The following is a 20908-nucleotide window of genomic DNA, read 5'->3' as shown; positions in this document are numbered from 1 at the left end:
GACCCTCACAGAATTATGGTAGATGCCTCAGGCAAGCATGTATATGGCGATGGGGCGGCCTATCAATGTCCGCGACCCCGCCGTCTCACATGCGAACTGGGCACTAGGGTCCCAGGCCGCAAGTTGAAGGATGACTGCCGCGGAGGTTAGCAGCAGGATTCAGCGCCGCCGTTGGGGTCCCACAGAGCCCACGTACGCAGCAAAGGTGAGGAGGCAGCCAACGAGGGGGGCAATGCTGGCAAGCAGTGGGTGGCGAGATCACGGACGAGTATGGGCCCACCGCAGTCCTACCTGCAGATATCACAGTTCCTCACTGCAGTCAAGGGTCCGCGCGGTCGGACCGCCAGTAGATATGCCTGCGGAGCACTGGACCAAAGTAGAGAGCAGTAGGAGGCCAGAGCGCCGCAGGCGGGCAGGGTCTCCGGAAAGGGCCCAGCGAGGCCCAACACCACGTGTGCAGGCACGGGCTTGAGCAGCCGCAGTCCCCAGGCAGGCGTCCAGCAGCATTGGTCAAGTCGGCCCAGGCAGCAGTCCGCTCCCCGCAGCTGGGCTCACAGAGACGCTAATGCTCCAATTCTTTTACCGCCAAGAGCGGAGACCACAAAGGAGAGCTGGAGCACAAAAGTCAGTGTCTATCTGGGATAGAAATCAGGATTATTGCCGGATGTTGATGCCAAGCTTCCAGAGCCTCACAGGTGTGTGTCCATCTTGGATGTGCACCACCTTGCGCCCCCAAATGGGTTAATTTTTACATCCCAAGTAAGAAGCTACACTTTGAAAGATGGCACAACATGTAAATGAAGTTCTAAATACTGGCTACATGTATCTACAAGGCTCCCTGTTTTCATACGTAGGCACTAAGATTGTTACGTGTTTTTTTTAAGTTGCACGTCACCAGTTTTGTGGTATGTTCCCACTCTGGTGCAGAGGCCATCCCTGGTTGTAGCATAGCCCATAGAGGTGCCACGGGTGGGTACCCACGTACAGGCCATGACCATCTTACTGAGGGTGGTGAGTATATTCCTTGCAGATTGAAACACTCGGGTGTAGGTGCTATGGTATCTGTTTAGTTGTTTGTGCGAGGTGTGTTGCACCGGAGGGTGTGAGGTTTCTGAACCCCTTGCTGAACCGAGCCAGCGGTACAGGGGGTCTCACCGGACCCCATAGTGCATAAACAGTGGAGTGAGTTACATTATAGTGATGTCAGTACTAGGAATAGATCACAGCCTTTAATTTTATCCTTGACCCTGACCTACATTAAAGGGGTTTGATGGCTGGTAAGGAACAGACCAGTTCTCAACTGGTTAGTACCTCAGAGTCTACAGGGCTGGTAAATAGTCAGTAGCCTGAAATTATTAGGTACACGAACAGACTGTAGACAGTGTACCCTGTAGAGGCCTAGCACCTGACCCGCTGTCCCTAGTTATTATCTGTCAGAAGGGATCCCCCATCACTGATGTGTGCACACTGTAAATGCACCCACTGCCACGGTGTAATCCAATACAGGATTCACAGTTTTCAAACAAAACGCAAAGGTGCACCACTTAACAATAAATGAAGAAATAACTGGTCCATATCCATAAAGTCTTTCTTTTAGACTCAAAGCCTGGATTTGACGGTGGAACGGTTCCGCAACTGCCTTACAGCACTGATGGCATGGATGAACACTGATTTTCTAAAAAATTATACGGAAAAAACCATGGTTGTATAGTTCAATCCGAAACCTTCGGTTTGGAGCCAACTATGGTGGCCCCCTGAAGCCGGTACGTGTCCTGCCCCTGTGCTCAAGACTAGAAATTTAGGCTTCCTGATCGATAAAGATCTAACGCTTGCCCCACAAATAAATCAATTATCTTCTGCTTGTTTTTTCACGTTGAAAGTTTTGCCTAAGATCCTTCCATTCATTCCTTTTTTATTAAGGAAAACGGTAGTCAGAGCACTAGTTCTGTCAAGAGTAGATTATTGGAAAGCTCTATACCTGGGAGCAGGCGCAAGGCAGTTTTCTAAACTCCAGTCACTGCAAAAATGCGGCCACGCGAGTATTGCTTGATCTACCTAAACACCATCCTGCATCTGCTAGCATAGAACAGCTCCACTGGTTTCAGTGCGATGGCGAGTGGATTTTAAGACCCTCTGCCTAGGACACAAAGCCCTATATGGAGGAGGTGCAGAGTATATACAATCACTCTTTCCTCGATATATACCACTACGCTGCCTAAGGTCGACTAACACCGGACTGGTACATCTCCATCAGAAGGAGAGGAAAGGGTTTCTCATTCCAAGCCGCTAAACTGTGGAACTCCCTCCCCGTACAGATGAGATTACAGTCGAGCAGGATTTGTCTCGTATTTATTATACAGTTAATTAAAACCGTAACGTACAAACTTCATAGTAATACTTAATAAAATTTCAAAGATTAAAAATTGTATACACATTTATAAAATCTAGCAATACGAAAAATGCAATTCCAAAAGCAGCATTTCTAGTTGATGGCAATATATCCCAATTAGCCGATTAGTCCAAAAGGTAGAGTATATAGCGTGAGACAATAACAAAATATCACAATACTTATTACTGATAGTTAGCTTTCATTAACGTTCGTTTGTGCTTGTCTTCTCTTAGGCATTATGCAGTTCAGTTAAAATAATGTTAACAAACTTCCCAGCCCTTGCTAGAACTTGGGCTGAATTATTACTGAAGCACAAATCAGATGCTTCCCTGCAATGTCTCAGTAGTTTTTCCTGATAGACTGGGAGCAGTAGACATCGACGTTCGTTGGCAAGATGGGGGCAACAACATAGCAGATATAACCAGGACTCATGTGGATAATTGCAGAGCCTACAAGTTAGCTGACCATTCCTCCCCGTAGCGGGTTAAAATCATAAGTTGGAAGGGCTAACAGCCTCATATAAAAAATGTTATTGCAAGTCTGTGATTTGAGAGAATAATTAAAATATGACTGAGGTTTTCCCTTAATATACGAGGCATCAAGAGCTGTAAGGAATGTTTTTTTGGGAAGCCGAGCAATGTCTCTCTCGAATGACACTAAAGTGATTTTGCTTTTTATCGTTTTTTCCACGTTGACAGGGGAATGATTGAATTCGAGAGGCTTGAGAGTTCAATCTTCAATGTGGAAGTGGCCAGGTGCAGCTGTCTGTGCCAGGGAGAGAGTTTGTCCGTGAATACTGATTGCAATTGTTCTTTCATGGATTGAGCTGGTGCACGCAAAGTGTAGATATAGAATTTAATTAGGTCTCCTAAACAGTGAATATCTGCACTTGTCAAGCCCAGCGTAAGTCTCAGCCTCACCCTCCTTGCATGCTGCGGAGCCGAAAATATGTTCTTATAGGCCATTATTTGATAATTCACTAAAAATGAGTCGAACAGGATTCTTTTTAGAAAAATTATAAAAACCTGGCTCCTTAACCAAGCTCTAGATCTGATTAGCTTCTCTGGGATGGCACACATCTCCACGGCAAGGCGCCTCGGCAATAGTGCGCTTTATAAATATTCAGTCAGTCAGACTGCTGCTGCCTCTTTTGTAGGGGTCTTCTGATGGAAAAGCTTGCACTGCCGCCTCCTCATTCGTAGGGGTCTTCTGATGGAAAAGCTTGCACTGCCGCCTCCTCATTCGTAGGGGTCTTCTGATGGAAAAGCTTGCACTGCCGCCTCCTTATTCGTAGGGGTCTTCTGATGGAAAAGCTTGCACTGCCGCCTCCTCATTCGTAGGGGTCTTCTGATGGAAAAGCTTGCACTGCTGCCGCCTTTGGTGTACCTTTCCTCTGAAGAGGGAAGCTTGCACTGTTTCTGTCCAAGGTGTGTCACTTCTGTGAGGAAGAGGTTTTTCCGCTGCTGTTGCCCCATCTTAGGAAAATATGAAGGATATATTGAATGCACTTGTATGACCTGCCCAGTGAACCAGGGACTGCTTCACAATATTTGATGAGAGATGTCAAGACTTATCATTAGCACTGAATTTTTTTGACAGAAAAGAGAAAGAGGGTCCTTTGCACAAATTACTATTTTTAATCTTGTGGCATAGAGACAATAAAACACATTTAACCTCCCCTACATGCAAATTTATTGTAGGTCTAAGAGTTTAAGAGCGGGATAATATAAATGTGGACATTAGGGACATAACATCGCCTAAACTATGGAATTGATAACGGGGAAACTGCATGGCCGATACAAAAAGCAGCACTCTATGCTAGATGTGTGGACCCCTGATGAAGCGTGCCACTCTAGGTAGGTGAGGGTTCATCATCCTATATGAGTCCAGGAATGTATTGAAATTCCATAAAAGATTGGGCTCTCTTTTCCAGGCGTTTTGTACTTTGCTTATGCCTGTTTACAGAGCGTGCACTGCAGTTCTTTAAGTCCTCTCGCTGCCTCTTTAGTGTGTTAGCTCCCTCCGCTTTCCTTGTTCTCTGTGTCGCAGAGTTGTGTGATGTTCCTTCTTTCCTTCCCAGATCTGACCCTTGGATTCTACTTCAGGCAGAAGAGCTTGCCTGAAGTGTTGTCAGACTGGCTTTTCATGCGAGTGAGCGGTGCGAACTCACTCGGCCATTGTGCTCTTTTATGCACGTGACGTATGTTTGAATTGTATGCTGTTAGTTATTCATATATGACACACACTAAAGTTTGAGTTGGGGAAATAAGGCCGATTTTTTTTTTAACTACTCTTCTCTTTAAATGTAAGGTATTAACTAACGCTGCCACCACAGTCTTGGGGCATCAGGAGTGCTTCATGCATTTGCACCCTTGCCTGTGCTCCTGGTGCTTGTTGGTGTTCCAGATCGCCTCAGCCTCTCTTGCCCACCCCACCTTTATTCACACTTCTGGGTGCAAAGTTACTTCTAGTGTAATATTTGTAGGGCGTATTCACTTATTTATGTAGGTTTTCAATACTTGGCATTCATGCCCATTCCAGAAACCAGGACCATTGCTGTCACCAATGCAATGGGAGGTGAGGCATTTATACATACCAATGAGGAAGGGATCTTGGGGAAGTAGAAATATCCTTAAGTGGGGGCACAGGGACAAGTTGTAGGCATAATAGAGAGTGGGTTAATGAAAGTAGAGCGGTACAAGATGTTTGTAACATCGTCCTGAAGCAGAGGGGGCGTAGACGGGTCAGACAAGCGAGGCCCTTTGCCTGCAGGCAAAGGGCCTAAACCATACGCAGCGCTAAAGAGGGGACGTGCTGAACGTGTGCCACCTGGTCAGCACACCTGAGAGGGCACAGGGACTTCTAGGGCCCTTCCTTCAGTGCCATGGCATCTCTGCGCTGCCCTTGTCCAATGGGAAGTGGATGTCTTAATACCAACTTGCTGGGCACACTGGTACCCTCATCTATCCTCACTTTCAGATGCCACAAGTTGAGCCGCTGCTACTTGGTCGTGGTTGCCATCTTCTGCACATGCGCTGTTACACCGAGCTGAAGCTGATGAGACCAGGGTTTCCGTCTGGTCACTGACATGCATGGTTCCAGGCGTTCCTGGTTTAGGTGCATGCAAGCAGACGCACCCCTTGCATCGCACTTTAACACTACAGCCCTTGGTGTGTTGGGCACAGTTTGGATCACGAGAGCCAGAGGGCTCTATCTGCACGTGGGGTAAGACGTCTGTGCCTGTCAGGTGAAGGCGCAGGGTGGTCCGTTCTCATCTCCATTTCCATTGACAACCACGCCTTCATCATATAGATCTTTTTGTCTTATTTCTGTGCCATTAGTGATGACCAGTCTTTTTTGACTGTCTGTGTGCTGTTCTTGCCTCTCTCGTCCTTTACTCGCTAACCCTTTATCCTCCTACACAGAGATGTCTACTGTCAGTTCCTGAAAGAGATGATAATCCAGCCGGGTATCGCCAAAGCCAACCTAGGAGTCTCCAGAGAAGATGTCACCTTTGAGGACCACGTGAGTACAGATATGGGATGGGGCAAGGTCACTGAGAGCGCCAGGTTAGGGGAGTAATAACTATGTTACTGCTGAGATGGAGCAGGAAGATGGGCCGGAAGGAGACCTACCTGAGAGCGCCAGGTTTGTGGGGCAGGGGGAGCCAGGTGGCTGCTGTGATGGAGCAGGAAGGTGGGGTGTGAGTTGAGTTCTCTTGGAGCTCCATGTGAGTGCCAGGGGTGTGGGATAAAATAAAATATCTACCTTTCCCTGAAGCAGGTTGCGTCATAAATCTACTTGTCCTGTAACAAAATCCACTTGTCCCTTTTGTGGCATGTAATGCGGCAACAAATTATGACAGCAATCTCAGTATATAAGAGCTCTGAAATAGCCTCTCTGATTATGCCAGGGCTCCTTCCATAGTAGGGTTTGAACAGTTGTAATCTCCTTATGTTGCCACGTTTCCACAGACCTACAGACTGGGGCTGAAGGTAGTGGTAACCAACAGTTCCAGGGTTGAAATGCCCTTTTGTGTTTGTGCCAGCCTACTAACTTGCATGTTTTAAGGGTTTCCACCAACTCTTCTCTAATCATTTCCCATTCTGAGAGAGGTTGGAAATTTACTCTTGACAATGACAGACATAAAACATCTTCAAAAGTGGTTAGAGGGAAAGTGAACTTGCAAAGAATCAGATTTTGCTTGAGCAAATCTACACCTGGATATTTGCTCATGCTAAAATGCAGTTCACAAATATTTTCTAGGAGTACTATTTCATGGCCTACTTCTGTAAAGTCTTGTGAATTCACAAAAGCTGTATATCTGCACTTAATGCAAGGACATGGGTGCACTTTTGAGATTTCATTTAATAATTGTGCCCCTAATTAGGTCTGGCGTTAACCATGACCTTTTTTGTGTTTATTAAAATTCTCTCTGTCTATCAGCTAGGTTCACTGTAAGTGGCAGTATTCTGTTCTTTCACAAGGAGCATATTGACACAGTCATTTTGTTCAAAACAATTTTTGCTTTAACCAATATTTGTTGGGTGGTGGCCTGCCAGCTCCCACACTAATAAGGTTTTACAAAAACTATGCCAAAACAAGTCACACATTGACAAAACCAAAAGGCTGACCAACAATTTCAGACCTACTGGCTCTACCAAGGCTTGTTTATTCTTGTTTCCCATAATCTTATTAAAACTGGATACACTGATTTTCCATTATGAATAGTTCTAGGAAATACTATCACACATCAACACATTTTACTAAATGATGCTGCAAAGAGATGCTGCCTAAAGTTTACAGTAGTTTAGTGAAATGATTTTCTCTTTTTTATTGTGAACATTTTATTTTGAAAGCAAAGAATCATCAATCCTGCTTTCAAGTTTCTGCAAATATTCGCATTGAATCAGAGAGCATTATGGGAGTGTCTACATAGCCTCATATCACTAAACATTGAAAACGTGTATACACCTTTTAATACTGGAACCACTGTCAGTAGTGCAGTCTGAGCTTACAACATTAACTTAAAGCGCTCACCCTGATAATAAAGACTTTGCATTAATGAACCATAAATACAAGTTTGAACAGTGTTAACATATGGACACAAATATTACCTCAACTTCAGACAGTTCCCTTCCCTGGTCCTTAATGTGATACTGCAAACTGGCAGCCAATGGGTTTGTGCTGCAGGGGGCTGGGCCTCCTTGTCCCAAGGACAAAATACACATGAAAACGTGTTGCCCTTGACCCCAAACAATATGTCTGGGGCGTCCGGCTATGGGAATTCCACGTCCCTAGGGTGCTGAGATGAAGCCGGAAGATGAGACTGCAGAAGACCACTTTGAGATTAGCAGGTCAAGGCGGGAACGAGCCAAGTGAGTGCTCAGATAGGGCAAGAAGATGAGGCTAGGCTGAAGGTAGCACTCAGATTTCCAGGTTAGGGAGAAATAACCAAGTGAGTGCTGAGATCTGGCATGAAAATGTGGTGTGAAGAGAGCTCCCTGAGAACGCCAGGCAAGGAGAACGAGGCTAGGTGAGTGATAAGATCTGGTGGGAGCAAAGGTCTTTGAGAGCTCATGGTCAAGGGTGAACTAGCCAAGTAAGTGCTGGTATAGGTCAGGAAGATGCTCGCTGCGACCGGTAGGTCAAGGGAAATCCGCTGTGAGGTAGGGCTGGCGGAGAGCACTCTGACAGCACCAGGTCCGGGTGGAATAAGCAAAACGAGTGATGAGATCGGGTGGACACAGCCTTTGTTGAGCAAAAGGCCAAGGGCCAGTGAGCTATGTGAGTTCTGCGACAAGGTGGAAAGAGTGCTCTTAAAAGTGGCTGGTGAGGGAGATGGGAGAGCACTTTGAGTGTGCGGGGTGATGGGTGATTCAGCCATGAGAGTTCTGAAATATGGAGCATTGATCTTGAGGGGCAGTCAGAGTGCTCTCCTGAAGGGTACGGTCAAGAGAACCAGCAATATAGAGGTTAATGTAGTTGATGGAGAGCCACCTCAGAGCTCCAGGTGAAGGGGAGGCTGGCCTGGGGGCTGAGGTAGGAGGAAGGATCCCCGAAACCTTCCACTCCGATGAGGGTCTCCGGACTAGTCTGCTTAGAATGCAAGGAGGGGTGAAAGGCCCCTTGATAGTTTCGCGGATCTGTGAATGGAGTCTCCTCACACACTCCAAGTGCCTCAACATTAAACAAGTACAACATCAGACAAAGATGTACTTGGTTTGTCTTGTAGGAGTGCCTCAGGGTTTAGTTTACAGCACCACTGTCACAATATTCTGGTACAAGAGTGCTCTGGTCTATCATTGGCATCAAGCAAACAAACAGTGCAACACGAAACGACACAGAGAAGAAAAGTGAACACACATTGTGACACACAACTAATACTGTCGTACTTGTTGAGCTACATCTCTCCACCCTGGGGATGCAACAGGGCTGTGTCCCTGGCACCACTTCTTGCTCTGCAGCGCATTGTGTGGTGCCTTTGTTGCCTCCTTTGTCTTTGCACATCATCTCTGCTGACATCCGACTGATGCTCACCCTCAACCCTGTGCCTGCCTGACTGCTAGCACCTCTCCAGGCTCTACATTCTCATGCTCATCTCAACATAGAAGACCGTGCACTGCAGAGCGTACTTAGTTATCACGCCCTCCCCTCGTCATCTCCTCAATAGTGTTCCTCTCAAATCCTGCTTAGATTTAGAAATGTGCTTGGAGCCTACCCCAACAAGAAAGTAATCATTTGCTAAAACATGCTGTTATCATTAGGCCGGGTCACAAATCCACCTCTAAGTTCCCTTGTAGGATCGAATGTCCCTAGTGTGGTTGTTATGTGGCCTCTACTTCTCATTTCACCAATCTGGTCACCCCTGTATGTTTCCTGTGTGCAGACTCGTGTCACACGTCCCTTGACAGCTGCACTCCGCTTTACATATTGCTGATTACTAGGGGTCTAGACACTGTTGGACAGCAGAGTGCACCCAGAGCAGTTCTCCTTTCATCCTGGGTGACGTTTCTCCAAATGGCTAGGCCACGAGGCAACCAAGAGTCGGTGGTAGTTGACCTGTACTCACCGGCTGTATGCTGTTTTGCCTGACTCCACATGGGAGGATTGCCTTTTCTGGTCTTTTATGACAGGGTGTCCTCAATTACGCTTAAAAGTTAGCAGAGTGTATGTGGGGGAGAGGAGGTGGAGGCTGGTGCTTGCACACAGGACTAGTGGTGTGCCCAGCACTGGAGCTCCATGGTTGCAGGATGTCCTTGATTTAGGGTCACTTAGACGTCTGCTTTCTCCACTTTCTTACATGTTCCTCCTCACTGCCTCCTTCTTTCTCTCATTCTCCAAAGCTGCCACTCATCCACTGGAAGTCAAATGTCTGTGTCTGGTTTTGAAATGAAACCTCATCCTCAGAAGCAGGATTGTCTCTTTGTGTGCGCTCCACATCTGTGATTCAGACTAGTTCCACCTTGTAAGCCTGTGAGGCGAAGTGCCTGGACACAAGACCGTTTCCAACGGCATGGTCACTAAAATACCTCTTCATAAGCGCTGAAATCCATCCCCCACATCTTGTGCCACAGGCGAATAACAGTACCTGATTGGCTGGAGTGTGTGTTGATCCAAACACATCGCTGTGGGATGGAAGTGGGACACCTGTTATCCACAAGAGGCACCAGTTAGAAAGCTGGCTCTGCTGAACCTCAACATTTTCTGAAGGCCGTGGCTTGCGCTGATTGCTTCCCCCAAATGTTTGGAGTCAACCTTGAATTTGATTGGCCACTGTAAGAAAGTGACTCTGTATATACTGGACCAAAGTAAGGTACAGTGTGTATAGAGTCCACAGTCCCCAGAGGTACGACAGAGGCTAAAGTTAGAGATAACCTGACTCTCCAAAGTGGTAGCTTGGTCGAGCAGTAAGGCAGTATCACAGGACAGTGTAAAGCATTTGTTGTACACACTCTATCAGCAAAAGGTTTCACACACTCAAGAACTGAACTCCAGGCCAATTATTTGGTATCAAAGAAGATATACTTATTTTATTTTAGAACCAACAAGGTATCATAATATACTTTCTCAGAATGAATTACTTTAGTTAAATACTTTTCAAATAGGCAATAGACTTTGTGATTACAATAGTTACAGTTTGTTGCAATAGGCAACACAATTTCAAGCACAATGCAACATTGAGCTCAATGGGAATTTCTAGTTAAATGCAATTAATTACTTTATGGATTACTTTTCTAACCACAGGACTGGATCCTAGATTCAGTCCTGGGACATGTGCTGTAAACAGTTAAGTAAAAGCGTTTTGGTTACAGTAGTGGTTTTTTAAGGAATATTATTGTATTTTAAAAGTTGAAACTTTTCCAGGTGAAATTACCAATGCTATCCTATGGAAGGAAATTCAGTTTGCAGGTGATTGCGTTACTTTTGTAATCCTGTGCTGGGCTCCTAGGTTCATCACTGGGACATCTATCTAACGGGCAAGTAATCATGTTTAGGTTTTGCCTGGGGCACGGAGCTTTAGCTCCGCCCCCAGGAGAAATCTGTAGTTTTCAGTAAGGGACACTTGAATCCGCCCTCTGTTCCATTGGCTAGCTCCATAAATGGAGGCTAGCCATTGGAACAGAGATCTGTCCGTCAAGGCCGGACCAGATTCGGGGGCATACCCGAGATTTTTTCCATGGGCGTGGTTATCTTATGTGGGATCGACTTTGTTGCACGTCATTCTGGCCAAACACGCCCCCGAATCGCCTCGCCTTCCTGCTTCCTGCTAATCCATTAACACTAGTGCTGTCCGTCAACGCGGACCAGATTGGGAGGCGTTCCTGTGTTTTCTTCCGTGGGCGTGGCCACAGAAGGAGGATTGGCGTGGCCACAGAAGAAGGAAGCCGTGCGTTTGTTTTCGTCATTCCGTGACGACGAAGTCCAGGTGAGTGCCTTGGTTGTTTACCCTCCGTGCTGGGGCTAGGGGAGGCTCCCTCCCGCTATCCCTGTGTACGTTCCCGCCCCTGCACCCCTCCTCCCGCTCTCCGTGTGTCCGTTCCTGCCCCGGCACCCCCCCCTCCCGCTCTCCGTGTGTCCGTTCCCTCTCGCCGATTCTCCCTCCTTCCCTCTTTCTCTCTCGCCCCCTCCCCTGGTGGCCCTGTCGTGGAATGGGGTGTATGTCGTCCGCAAACACCATGAGGCAGCGGCAGGGACGAGCACACAGCACCCCTTAAAAGCGTGCATCCGTGTATGACCCTTGCTGCGTGGGGGGCCGGTGAGCCGACCGATGTGAGAAGGGCCGGAAGTCCCGCCCACGCAGCGAGAAGCAGAGGCGGCTGAAGAGGCAGGCGGGGCTCCTGTGTTTGGAAGAAAGCCCCGCGCTGCCCACAGAAGATGGAAGCCGGTCCCACCAGCGGGAGAGAGCCCCGAGGTGCGGGAGCTCTCCTGTGTCCCAGCAGCAGAGAAGAGCCGCCGTGTAGCCGAGACTCGCTTCTCCCGGTGAGTGCTGACGGGGGGAGGGGGCGCCTCCACTGTTCTCCCCTGCCCAGGCAGCATAATCCATGTGCTCCTCCCCACCCGCTCCATGAGGCTGTGTGTGTGTTTCTTTACTTTTCGTACGCATGTTTGCGGGTGCTTTTGATTGTTCCTGCCTCCCCTCCCTCCCGCTGTCCGTGTTCCCTGTTCCCTCCCCCTCCCGCTGTCCTTGTGCCCGTTCCCGCCCCCCCCCCCAGCAACCTCGTAAATAACCTTTTCAAATCTTGAGGGTTCCTGAGAACTTTGTTTTATAAAGGTGTGCAGCGGTGCCGAACCCGTGATGCAGCTGTGTCCTAATTAGGTTTGATGAGCTGGTACCGTGGACACGGTAGGGTAGGGCTCAGTGCCCTGACGTGGACTGCTGTGTGTCGTCTGTCCATGTGCACGATGTGCTTCTTTCCCGACCGTTTGATGGTAATGGTGCCGCTGCCTCCTGCACCCCTATCCGTTCTCTGCATCGGCCCGCATCCCTCTGTCCCGTGAATTGTGCTTGTCACAGAGCGCCTGAGGGTGATTGGGGCAGGTACGCGGGATTGGAGTCAACCCATCAGCTCCCCTGCACAGGGGGCCTCTAGTTATCACAATGGGTCGGTTTGTGTCGGGATAGAACCGAAAGGAAATGACCCCCCCCTCCCTTCCCTGTGCCGATAATCGCCATAGCTCTATAGGCCAGTGTCCTGCCCTTGTACGAACCATCATGCATCACCCCGTGGACGGTGGTGTTTGTGCTGTCCATAAGTTGGATAAATATAGCACTCTCAAATATTTGGGTTGGGTAAGTTCGTTGAACCCTCACGAGAGCAATGATAAGAAAGGGCTCCATGTCCTCTGGAAGCAATCTGTGGTTTTATTTAAGGTGGAGGAGATCCGTTCCATCCCCAAAATGAACCACAGCCTATTTAGCCAGCCTGTATGGGTGGGGTGTGTGAAGGTGCCCCATTGTGACAATATGTTTTGCAGTGCCGCCCCCAATGCCATCCCCATCTGGCGACCTTGCTTGCTTTTGAGAGGGAACGTGATGGGGTTGGACTGTCCCAGGATAACATAGACTGGTAGTCTCACTTTCTGTGTTTTAAAGAGCTCGTCTACCGTGTCTAGGATTCTAGATCAATAGTCTGTTAGTAGAGGGCACTCCCATAGTATGTGTAGAGGGCTCTGGGGGCACTGCTTAGTTTTGCGAGCCCAGAGAGGCTCGAGAGCAGTTTCTTCTTTCCCCCCCAAGTATCCCCATTTGATTTCGAGTCCCGAGAGGCTCCTGACCGCATTTCTCATTTTGAGCCCAGGGGGGGCTCGGGCCGCATTCTTTGTTAAAGAGCCCAGCGAGGCTCAAGGCGGCATCTTATTGGTTAAAGCCCTAAGAGGGCTCCGGGGGCATTTGTAATTAGGAGCCCCGAGGCCCCAGGGCCACATCGTTGTATTGAGAGCCCAGGGAGGCTCTAGGGGGGGCATTCCTTTTGGCCAGAGCCGCGCTTCTCCCCTGCCTGTCCATGTTATGCTGCCCTCCTGTACGTCTCCCCCAAGAGTTGCTTTCTAATCCATGTGCTCCTCCCCACTGTTCTTTCGCCTGTTGCTTCCCCCTAACCCCGACCTCCATGTTACTTTCCCCCGCCCGCATCCTCTGTGTTGTTTCCCCACCCTCATCCTTTGCGATTCTTCATTCCACCTGCACACTACATGTTGTATCACCCTACACCGCTATCATGGGGTCTCCTGGCCCACGACACAGTACCCCATCACCCAGCTCACCACTGCCATCCTCAGGAGAGTGAACGAGGCATCCGGCCTGTACCAGATGTTCGAGGTCCTAGGGGAGGTGGTACTTCTGAGCCTTGTACACCTGATGTTACACAAAGAGCTTCTCCCACCCAAACCTACCCATTATCTACACACTCCCTCTCAGACTTCTTGCTGTAGACAACCCTTTTCACACTCCTCTTTTATCTGCACAATCCCTCTCTCTCTCACTCCTACATCATCATCATCTCTCTCCCCAGTCTGTCACCTTTGAAGTCCTTTTTACACCTGTTGGTTACCTATGAGGTTCATCTCTAACAACAGTGTATAACTTGCACAGGGGGGCTCGCAGTGTGTGGAGGGCTCTGTGTGGGTGTGTGGAGGGCTCTGTGTGGGTGTGTGGGGGGCTCTGTGTGGGTGTGTTGAGGGCTCTGTGTGTGTGTGTGTGAGGGGCTCACAGTGTGTGGGGGGGCTCTGTGTGGGTGCGTGGGGGGGCTCTGTGTGGGTGTGTGGAGGGCTCTGTGTGGTTGTGTGGGGGGCTCTGTGTGGTTGTGTGGGGGGCTCTGTGTGGGTGTGTGGGGGGGCTCTGTGTGGGTGTGTGGGGGGGCTCTGTGTGGGTGTGTGGGGGGGCTCTGTGTGGGTGAGCTCTGTGTGGGTGAGCTCTGTGTGGGTGTGTGGGGGGGGGCTCTGAGTTTGAGGGGAGGCTCTGTGTGGGTGTGTGGGGGGCTCGCAGTGTGTGTGGGGGCTCTGTGTGGGTGCTCTGTGTGGGTGCTCTGTGGGTGTGTGTGTGGGGGGCTCTGTGGGTGTGTGTGTGGGGGGCTCTGTGTGGGTGTGTGGGGGGCTCTGTGTGGGTGTGTGTGTGTGGGGGCTCTGTGTGGGTGTGTGTGGGGGCTCTGTGGGTGTGTGTGTGGGGGGCTCTGTGTGGGTGTGTGTGTGTGGGGGCTCTGTGTGGGGGTGCTCTCTGTGGGTGTGTGTGTGTGCCATTTGCGAGAGATTAAGCTATTGGCATTGTAAATGACAATGCCATTTATTTATCGGTTTTCAAAACGAAGACATAAATAAAAAAATTGTCATTTACAATACTAATAGCTCTAACTTTTCCAAAGGCAAAACCGTTGCATTGTAAATGCTTGTTTTATCATTGGCACGAATTTTAAAGAATATTTGTAAGTTTCAAAAATCGACACTTAGAAAAAAGTACTGAGCTAAAAGATTCAGCACTGAGGTCTCCCCTGATAACAGGTGAGTAAATCGGAATTCTTGGTTCGGCAGATTTTAGGTAAATATCTTAAATTTCCAAAACTCCACACTTCCAAGTGAAACCAGTCAATGCTAGCTTATGGAAGAAAAGTGAGTTATCGGCTTTTAGGTAAGTACTTGACTGGGAGAGTTAAGGTTCTGGGCATAGACTCAGGGGTCTCCTAGGGTCAGGTAGGTACAGTTGGTTCACCCACAGCGGCACAGGGGCAGCCGGGGGCAAAGGTAGTTAGGCCCAATGTTATCGTAAGGAGGACAGGGGGCCTCCGGTTGGTGGCTGCTGGCTAGCAGGCCACGCGGCTGTGGGAGCTGGGCTCCTGGTCACTTGCTCAGGGCAAATGGGGAAGTAGGATAGGGTATAGGTTGCCCTGCCAGGGGCACTCATGCGGCTAGGTGCAGGGTTCTTTTGAGCCGTCGGGTGCTCAATGTTATTCAATGGAGAACTTGAAAAGGGAACACAGTCTGCAGGCTCGGGGACGGAGGATCTTCAGGCGCGACCAACACTTCGAGGGGTAAGTTGGGAAACTTGGAGGATAGGTAGGCAACCCGGAGTTGGGCACAGAGGGCCGGAGGGCGCCGGAGTTGGGCACAGGGGGCCGGAGGGCGCCGGGTGCAGGGGTGTCTTTTGACGTCGGGAAATCTTACCCTCTGCTGGTCGCGGTCAGAGGGATCCTCTGTCCTGAGGCTGCAGGCGTCATCTGGGTCATCGAGGAGGGTCCTTGGGCACTGGATTCCAGGTCAGAATTGCCGGGGGGATGTCCTCAGGGTCTTTGTCCACTTGGGCACAGGCCGGGCTCGGCGGGTGCAGAGTGTGCAGGATTCGCGGTTCCTGGCTGGCACCAGGGGAATTGTTGTTCGAGCAGAGCCTCTGCTCATGTTAGTACCAGTCTCTAAGAGGGTTAAGGCAGGCAGGTCCTCCGGGGTTCTCGGGGTTGCTGTCCGCACGAGACGCCGGAATATAGTAGGAGCAGGTTCAAGGATCAACAGGCCTGTAGGGCTGGGGCCAAGTCAGTTGGTATCGTCCTCTTGTTAGCAGCTGCACAGCAGGTCTTCTTCTTGGTCTTCTTTCTTGTTTCGAAATCGGGATGTGCGGAAGGAAGGTTCAGGGTGCCCCTAAATACTAAAGTTAGGGGCGGTACAGGTAGGGGAAGGGCAGGGACCAATAGGTCCCTGTCCTGGGGTGAGTACACCCCCTATCCTGCTCCTCTCCTGTGGGAGGGAGACAGGAGCCTATCTCTGATTGGGCAGGACTCCCCATCCGCAAGATGGCCTGAGCCCGGAGTTGTGCTTCACCTCGCCTCTCCCACCTGAGGGGTGGGGTTGGCACAGGCAGGCAAACCCCCTTTCCTCACATAGGGTTTCCCGTCAGTCTTCCCGCCAGAGTGGGGGTCAGAACCAGTGGGGGCCAGTTGCTGAGTACAGCAAGTGGTCTGCGTGCCTTTGAAGCTTCCCCCTGCCCATCCTAGGGGAGGAGACATAGCACCTCCCCCAGGATGTCATTGTTGCAGGCCGTGGATTGTATGCTAGGTTTCAGGGGGCATCTCTAAGATGCCCTCTGTAGTGCATTTTACATTAAATCCCACACTGGCATCAGTGTGGGTTTAATGTGCCGAGAAGTTTGATATCAAACTTGTCAGTCTTCAGTGTAGCCATTATGGTGCTGTGGAGTTCGTAATGCCAACCTCCTAGCACCATATACTCTTAATGGCATCACTGCACTTACAGTGCCCAGGAATGGCCCTGGGCACTGTAGGGGCACAGGGCTCATGTACCTGTACCCGCACCACTGGCATAGGGCCCCCAGCTAGAGGGGTGACTGATGTATGCCAGGGCAGTGGATTCGTGGGCATGGCACACAGGGATGTGTGCCATGTCGACTCTTTGTTTAGTTCTGCACCAGGACACACAGCCTGCAAAGGCAGTGTGTGTGTGTGTGTCAGGGTGCAGGGCCCCTAAGGGTGGCACAATAAGTGCTGCAGCCCTTAGGGGTTTTCTCTGGTCACAATGCCCTGGGTACCTAGGGTACCATTTACCAGAGGCTGACATGTGGCCAGAGATGCCACTTGGGTTTTAGCTTCAACATAGTTTTAGGGAAGGAACTCAGGACCTGGGCACCTGATTGGCAGGAGCCCAGGGCACACTCAGTCAAAGTACATCAGCAATTCAGCAAATAGTGGGGGCAAACCAATGCAAGAAAGATGGCACTTTCTCACAGCCACTTGCTGCTGCTTTGAGATATAACCCGCAGCATTGGGCCTTATACTGCTAGGAGGTATGTACACTGGTGCAGATGAACAAACCAATCCAGGGAAGGGGTGCCTGCTCTGACCCCTGAAGGAGTAGCGGTGATTCCAAGGACAGAGGAAAAGTCTGCTTTTGATGCCTAGAGAAAAGGAGGTAAACTGTGGTGTGAGCCCAGAACCTGCCTCTTCTTCCTGGAGAAAGTGTCTGCCTCGACCGTCGCCCACTGTTCGTAAATGAGAGACACCGGAGTGCTGAGTTTCCTGCCTTATGCTCACATTGTCCTACCTCTGCTGGCGGAGGGTCTCTCCACCACAGCTCCACCCCTCCCAGAGAGAAGGGCTTTCTGCCGGAGACACAGGTGGTCCTCAAGAAGCCTCCAGTCCTGGATGACAGCTGCAGGTCTGGCCAAGAGGTCTTCCCTTCTCATGGAACGCGCTCCCCGTGAACATCAGACGCTCGCCTACCCTGCACACGTTCAGAAGGGACCTCAAGACCTGGTTCTTCAACTGATCCGGAGGGCCCCCCAGCGCCTTGAGACCCTCACGGGTGTGTAGTGCTGATTGATTGATCATGTTTGCATTTGAGCGCTTCATGGTGTGGAACAGGCAGCGCCTTCAAGCTGCACTGTTGTCTGCTTATCACACGCCTGTGCCGTCGTGCTGAGAGCTGTTCTTTCCCCCACTGATGTAGCAGTGCTGTGCAATGCCACTGTCCTCTGGGTTGATTGTACCCTGAGCATGAGGGCCCCATGCCACTCTTCTGCCTAAGTGCCCTGCCCAACACTGGGTGAAGGGACAGAGGCGTGCCCAAAAGTTCCCAACACCCCTAACCTCCACTCCAAGTCTAAACCAGACACACTTCACTTACTTGCTGCACCTGTTCCCTGGTTCTTAGATAAACTTTTGGGTAAAGTCAGTAACTCCCTACTCAGCATGGTAGACATTGCGTGTGCACTTGGCTGTCCAACTGAAAGTGCATAAAAATCAAAGAAGTAGATGTGGCAGCCCCTTCATTGTGCACTATTGACGCGTAGACTAAACTGAGTAGCCACCCCACCCCGCCTTCCAGAGTAAATCTTGATGGTTCATCCTTCTTACTTCCTGAGGGTCAAAGCCTCGAAGGGAGATGCCTGGCAAACGCAGTGAGTCTGCAGTAGTATGTAGCCCGAGGGACAGCAGCAATGCTTGTTTCGAGGAGCCCCTAGTTGTCTTTGAGTGTGCCCGACCGTGGTCAAGAAGCAGCTTGGCTTCTAACTAAAAGACCAGGCACAATCCCTTGGTGGTCCATAACTGCATGGGCATGAGGGCAAAGCCCATGGAAATCAGTGTAAATAAGTAACTTTAATCTGTGGTGCTGCAGCGTTTAACCCATCACCTATTAACTCTGTGCCAGCCTGTTGTGCACCCACACACGCCGCTGCCAAGTCCTTTGCCCGATCAGTCGTTGCCTTGTGCAGCGCCCCTTGACGGACATGCTCTGGCTGCTCAGTTAATAAATTATGACCACGACCTGAGCGATCAGTGCAGAGAAACCACCACAGGAGTTTTGTCCTGAGATGGAACATAAAAGAGAGACATGTGTGCCCCTACAGCACAAACACAGCAGAAACCAAAGGCGAGCGGAGAACCTGAGCACTCAAGTGAGAGTTTGGGAACAAACAGTGGGGCCATGTTTGTAAAAGTGCAAGAAGGCTTGGAACAAGTCACTGGAGGCAGGAAGAACATGGTAAAGCCAGCCCTCCCCAACTCACAGTAATCAGGACTCTTAAGGCCCGCAAAAGACTTGTGAGACAAGACAATAACCTTGAAAAGTAAAAGAAAGATTGGGGCCGGTGCAGGGAGACCAACAGCAACCCCAAGAAGCCTGTGGGGTTCTTCAACGGACACCCCGCAAAAGGTGGTGTGAATGCTCTTCGACAGGGGAAGAGCTTAGAACTGAGTAGTGGCCTCAAACAGCGAAGAAAAACAAAGGTACTTCAAGCAGGAAAACAGGGTGCACCACCTTCAGGCCATGGTGCTGCAGGAAAACACAAGGATCACAAAGCTACACGGGGGCAAGGGGCACTCTGAGCTGGAAAAAAGGGTGCACCACCTCCAGGCCATGGTGCTGCAGGAAAACACAAGGATGCCGACCTGAAATCACAAAGCTACACAGGGGCAAGGGGCACTCTGAGCTGGAAAACAGGGTGCAACTTGATGCATTGGGAGTGCACAGGAAAATAAAGGGCTCCTCTGAGCTTGAGAAATGGGTTCCAAACTGAAGTCATATGACGTCACAGGAAACTAAAATGTTAAATGTTAAATGTCGTATACTTGTAAAGCGCACAGATGCCCCAGCAAAGGGGCGTCCCGGCGCTGTATACCGCTGGGGAACCCATCCTGGCTTTCCCTGTGAGATGGTCCCTCCTGGGCATCTCCAAGGTGAAGACAAGCATCCCCGGCGCTGATGGGGCCGTTAGTAGAGATTAAGCAAGGTATTGCCCAGAGTTGCTGAGTGGGACCCATGGTTGGAGTAGGCACCGAGGCGAGACTTATCGAGTCTGCTGACCATGGCCCAAGACCCTGCCGCGTCAGGAATCGAACCCTGGTCCCGGGCCGACCTCTGCTTCTGGGTCTGCCACCTCTAACCAGTGAGACACACCACTCCACCAAGTGCTCTGAACTGTTGCATGCCTTAGGGGTGCACAGGTCAGTCTGAGATCTGAAGTCATGGGGCTGCACAGGAATGCACGTGTGTGCATGATGGTGGCTGTGTTCACTCATGATGGTATGATGGTGGCTGTGTGTGCACATGATAGCTCTCTGGGTACTCCCGGGAGTCATAATCCGCTTCGGTGCTGACACTGATGCTTGTTTAAGCAGTTGCAGCCTCCACCCAGGCAGATGCACACCTTGAGGCAGTTGCGGCCCGGCCGTGGCCTGCACACTCAGCTAGTTAGAAGCATCCCAACCGTAGCAAATATACATAGCAAGGCAGCTGCAGCTTGCATTGGATGGCTGTGCAAATGTATGTAGACTTTGCACTTCTCGTTGGGAAATCTGCTACATGGCCGGTCTCCTTTGGCTTCACTCTTTGAGGCAGTGCACTTCCTCTGAGTGTTCTTCAGGTCAGGGACAGGGTTCTCATCTGGGACAGTTTCCCCTTCTGCAGGGCCAGGCACAGCAGGCAGCACTGGTGCTGCCTCCAGACTGGTGCTGTCACAGCAGGCTGCACTGGTGCTGCCTTCAGACTGGTGCTGTCACAGCAGGCAGCACTGGTGCTGTCTCCAGACTGGTGCTGTCACAGCAGGCTGCACTGGTGCTGTCTCCAGACCGGTGCTGTCACAGCAGGCAGCACTGGTGCTGCCTTCAGACTGGTGCTGTCGCAGCAGGCTGCACTGGTGCTGCCTTCAGACTGGTGCTGTCACAGCAGGCAGCACTGGTGCTGCCTCCAGACTGGTGCTGTCACATCAGGCTGCACTGGGGCACTGCCTCCAGACCGATGCTGTCACAGCAGGCAGCACTGGTGCTGCCTCCAGACTGGTGCTGTCACAGCAGGCAGCACTGGTGCTGTCTCCAGACCGGTGCTGTCACAGCAGGCAGCACTGGTGCTGCCTTCAGACTGGTGCTGTCACAGCAGGCTGCACTGGTGCTGTCTCCAGACCGGTGCTGTCACAGCAGGCAGCACTGGTGCTGCCTTCAGACTGGTGCTGTCACAGCAGGCTGCACTGGTGCTGTCTCCAGACCGGTGCTGTCACAGCAGGCAGCACTGGTGCTGCCTTCAGAC

The 20908-nt window shown here is 50.5% G+C and overlaps 1 protein-coding gene across 2 annotated transcripts in view; it reads left to right on the top strand.

Annotated features, from left to right (window-relative positions):
* TBC1D13 (TBC1 domain family member 13) overlaps positions 1-20908 on the top strand; it is a 219662-nt gene that overhangs the window by 58677 nt on the left and 140077 nt on the right. For both annotated transcript variants that reach the window (XM_086924885.1, XM_086924886.1), the window contains exon 5: positions 5815-5914. In XM_086924885.1, the coding sequence (XP_086781011.1) occupies positions 5815-5914 (100 nt within the window). The remainder of the gene's footprint in view (positions 1-5814; positions 5915-20908) is intronic.

The sequence above is a fragment of the Lissotriton vulgaris genome, chromosome 5 (assembly GCF_964263255.1).
Source record: "Lissotriton vulgaris chromosome 5, aLisVul1.2, whole genome shotgun sequence".
Lineage (NCBI taxonomy): Eukaryota > Metazoa > Chordata > Amphibia > Caudata > Salamandridae > Lissotriton > Lissotriton vulgaris.
Note: the sequence above shows the minus strand (reverse complement) of the source record. Positions and strands in the feature narration are given on the sequence as shown.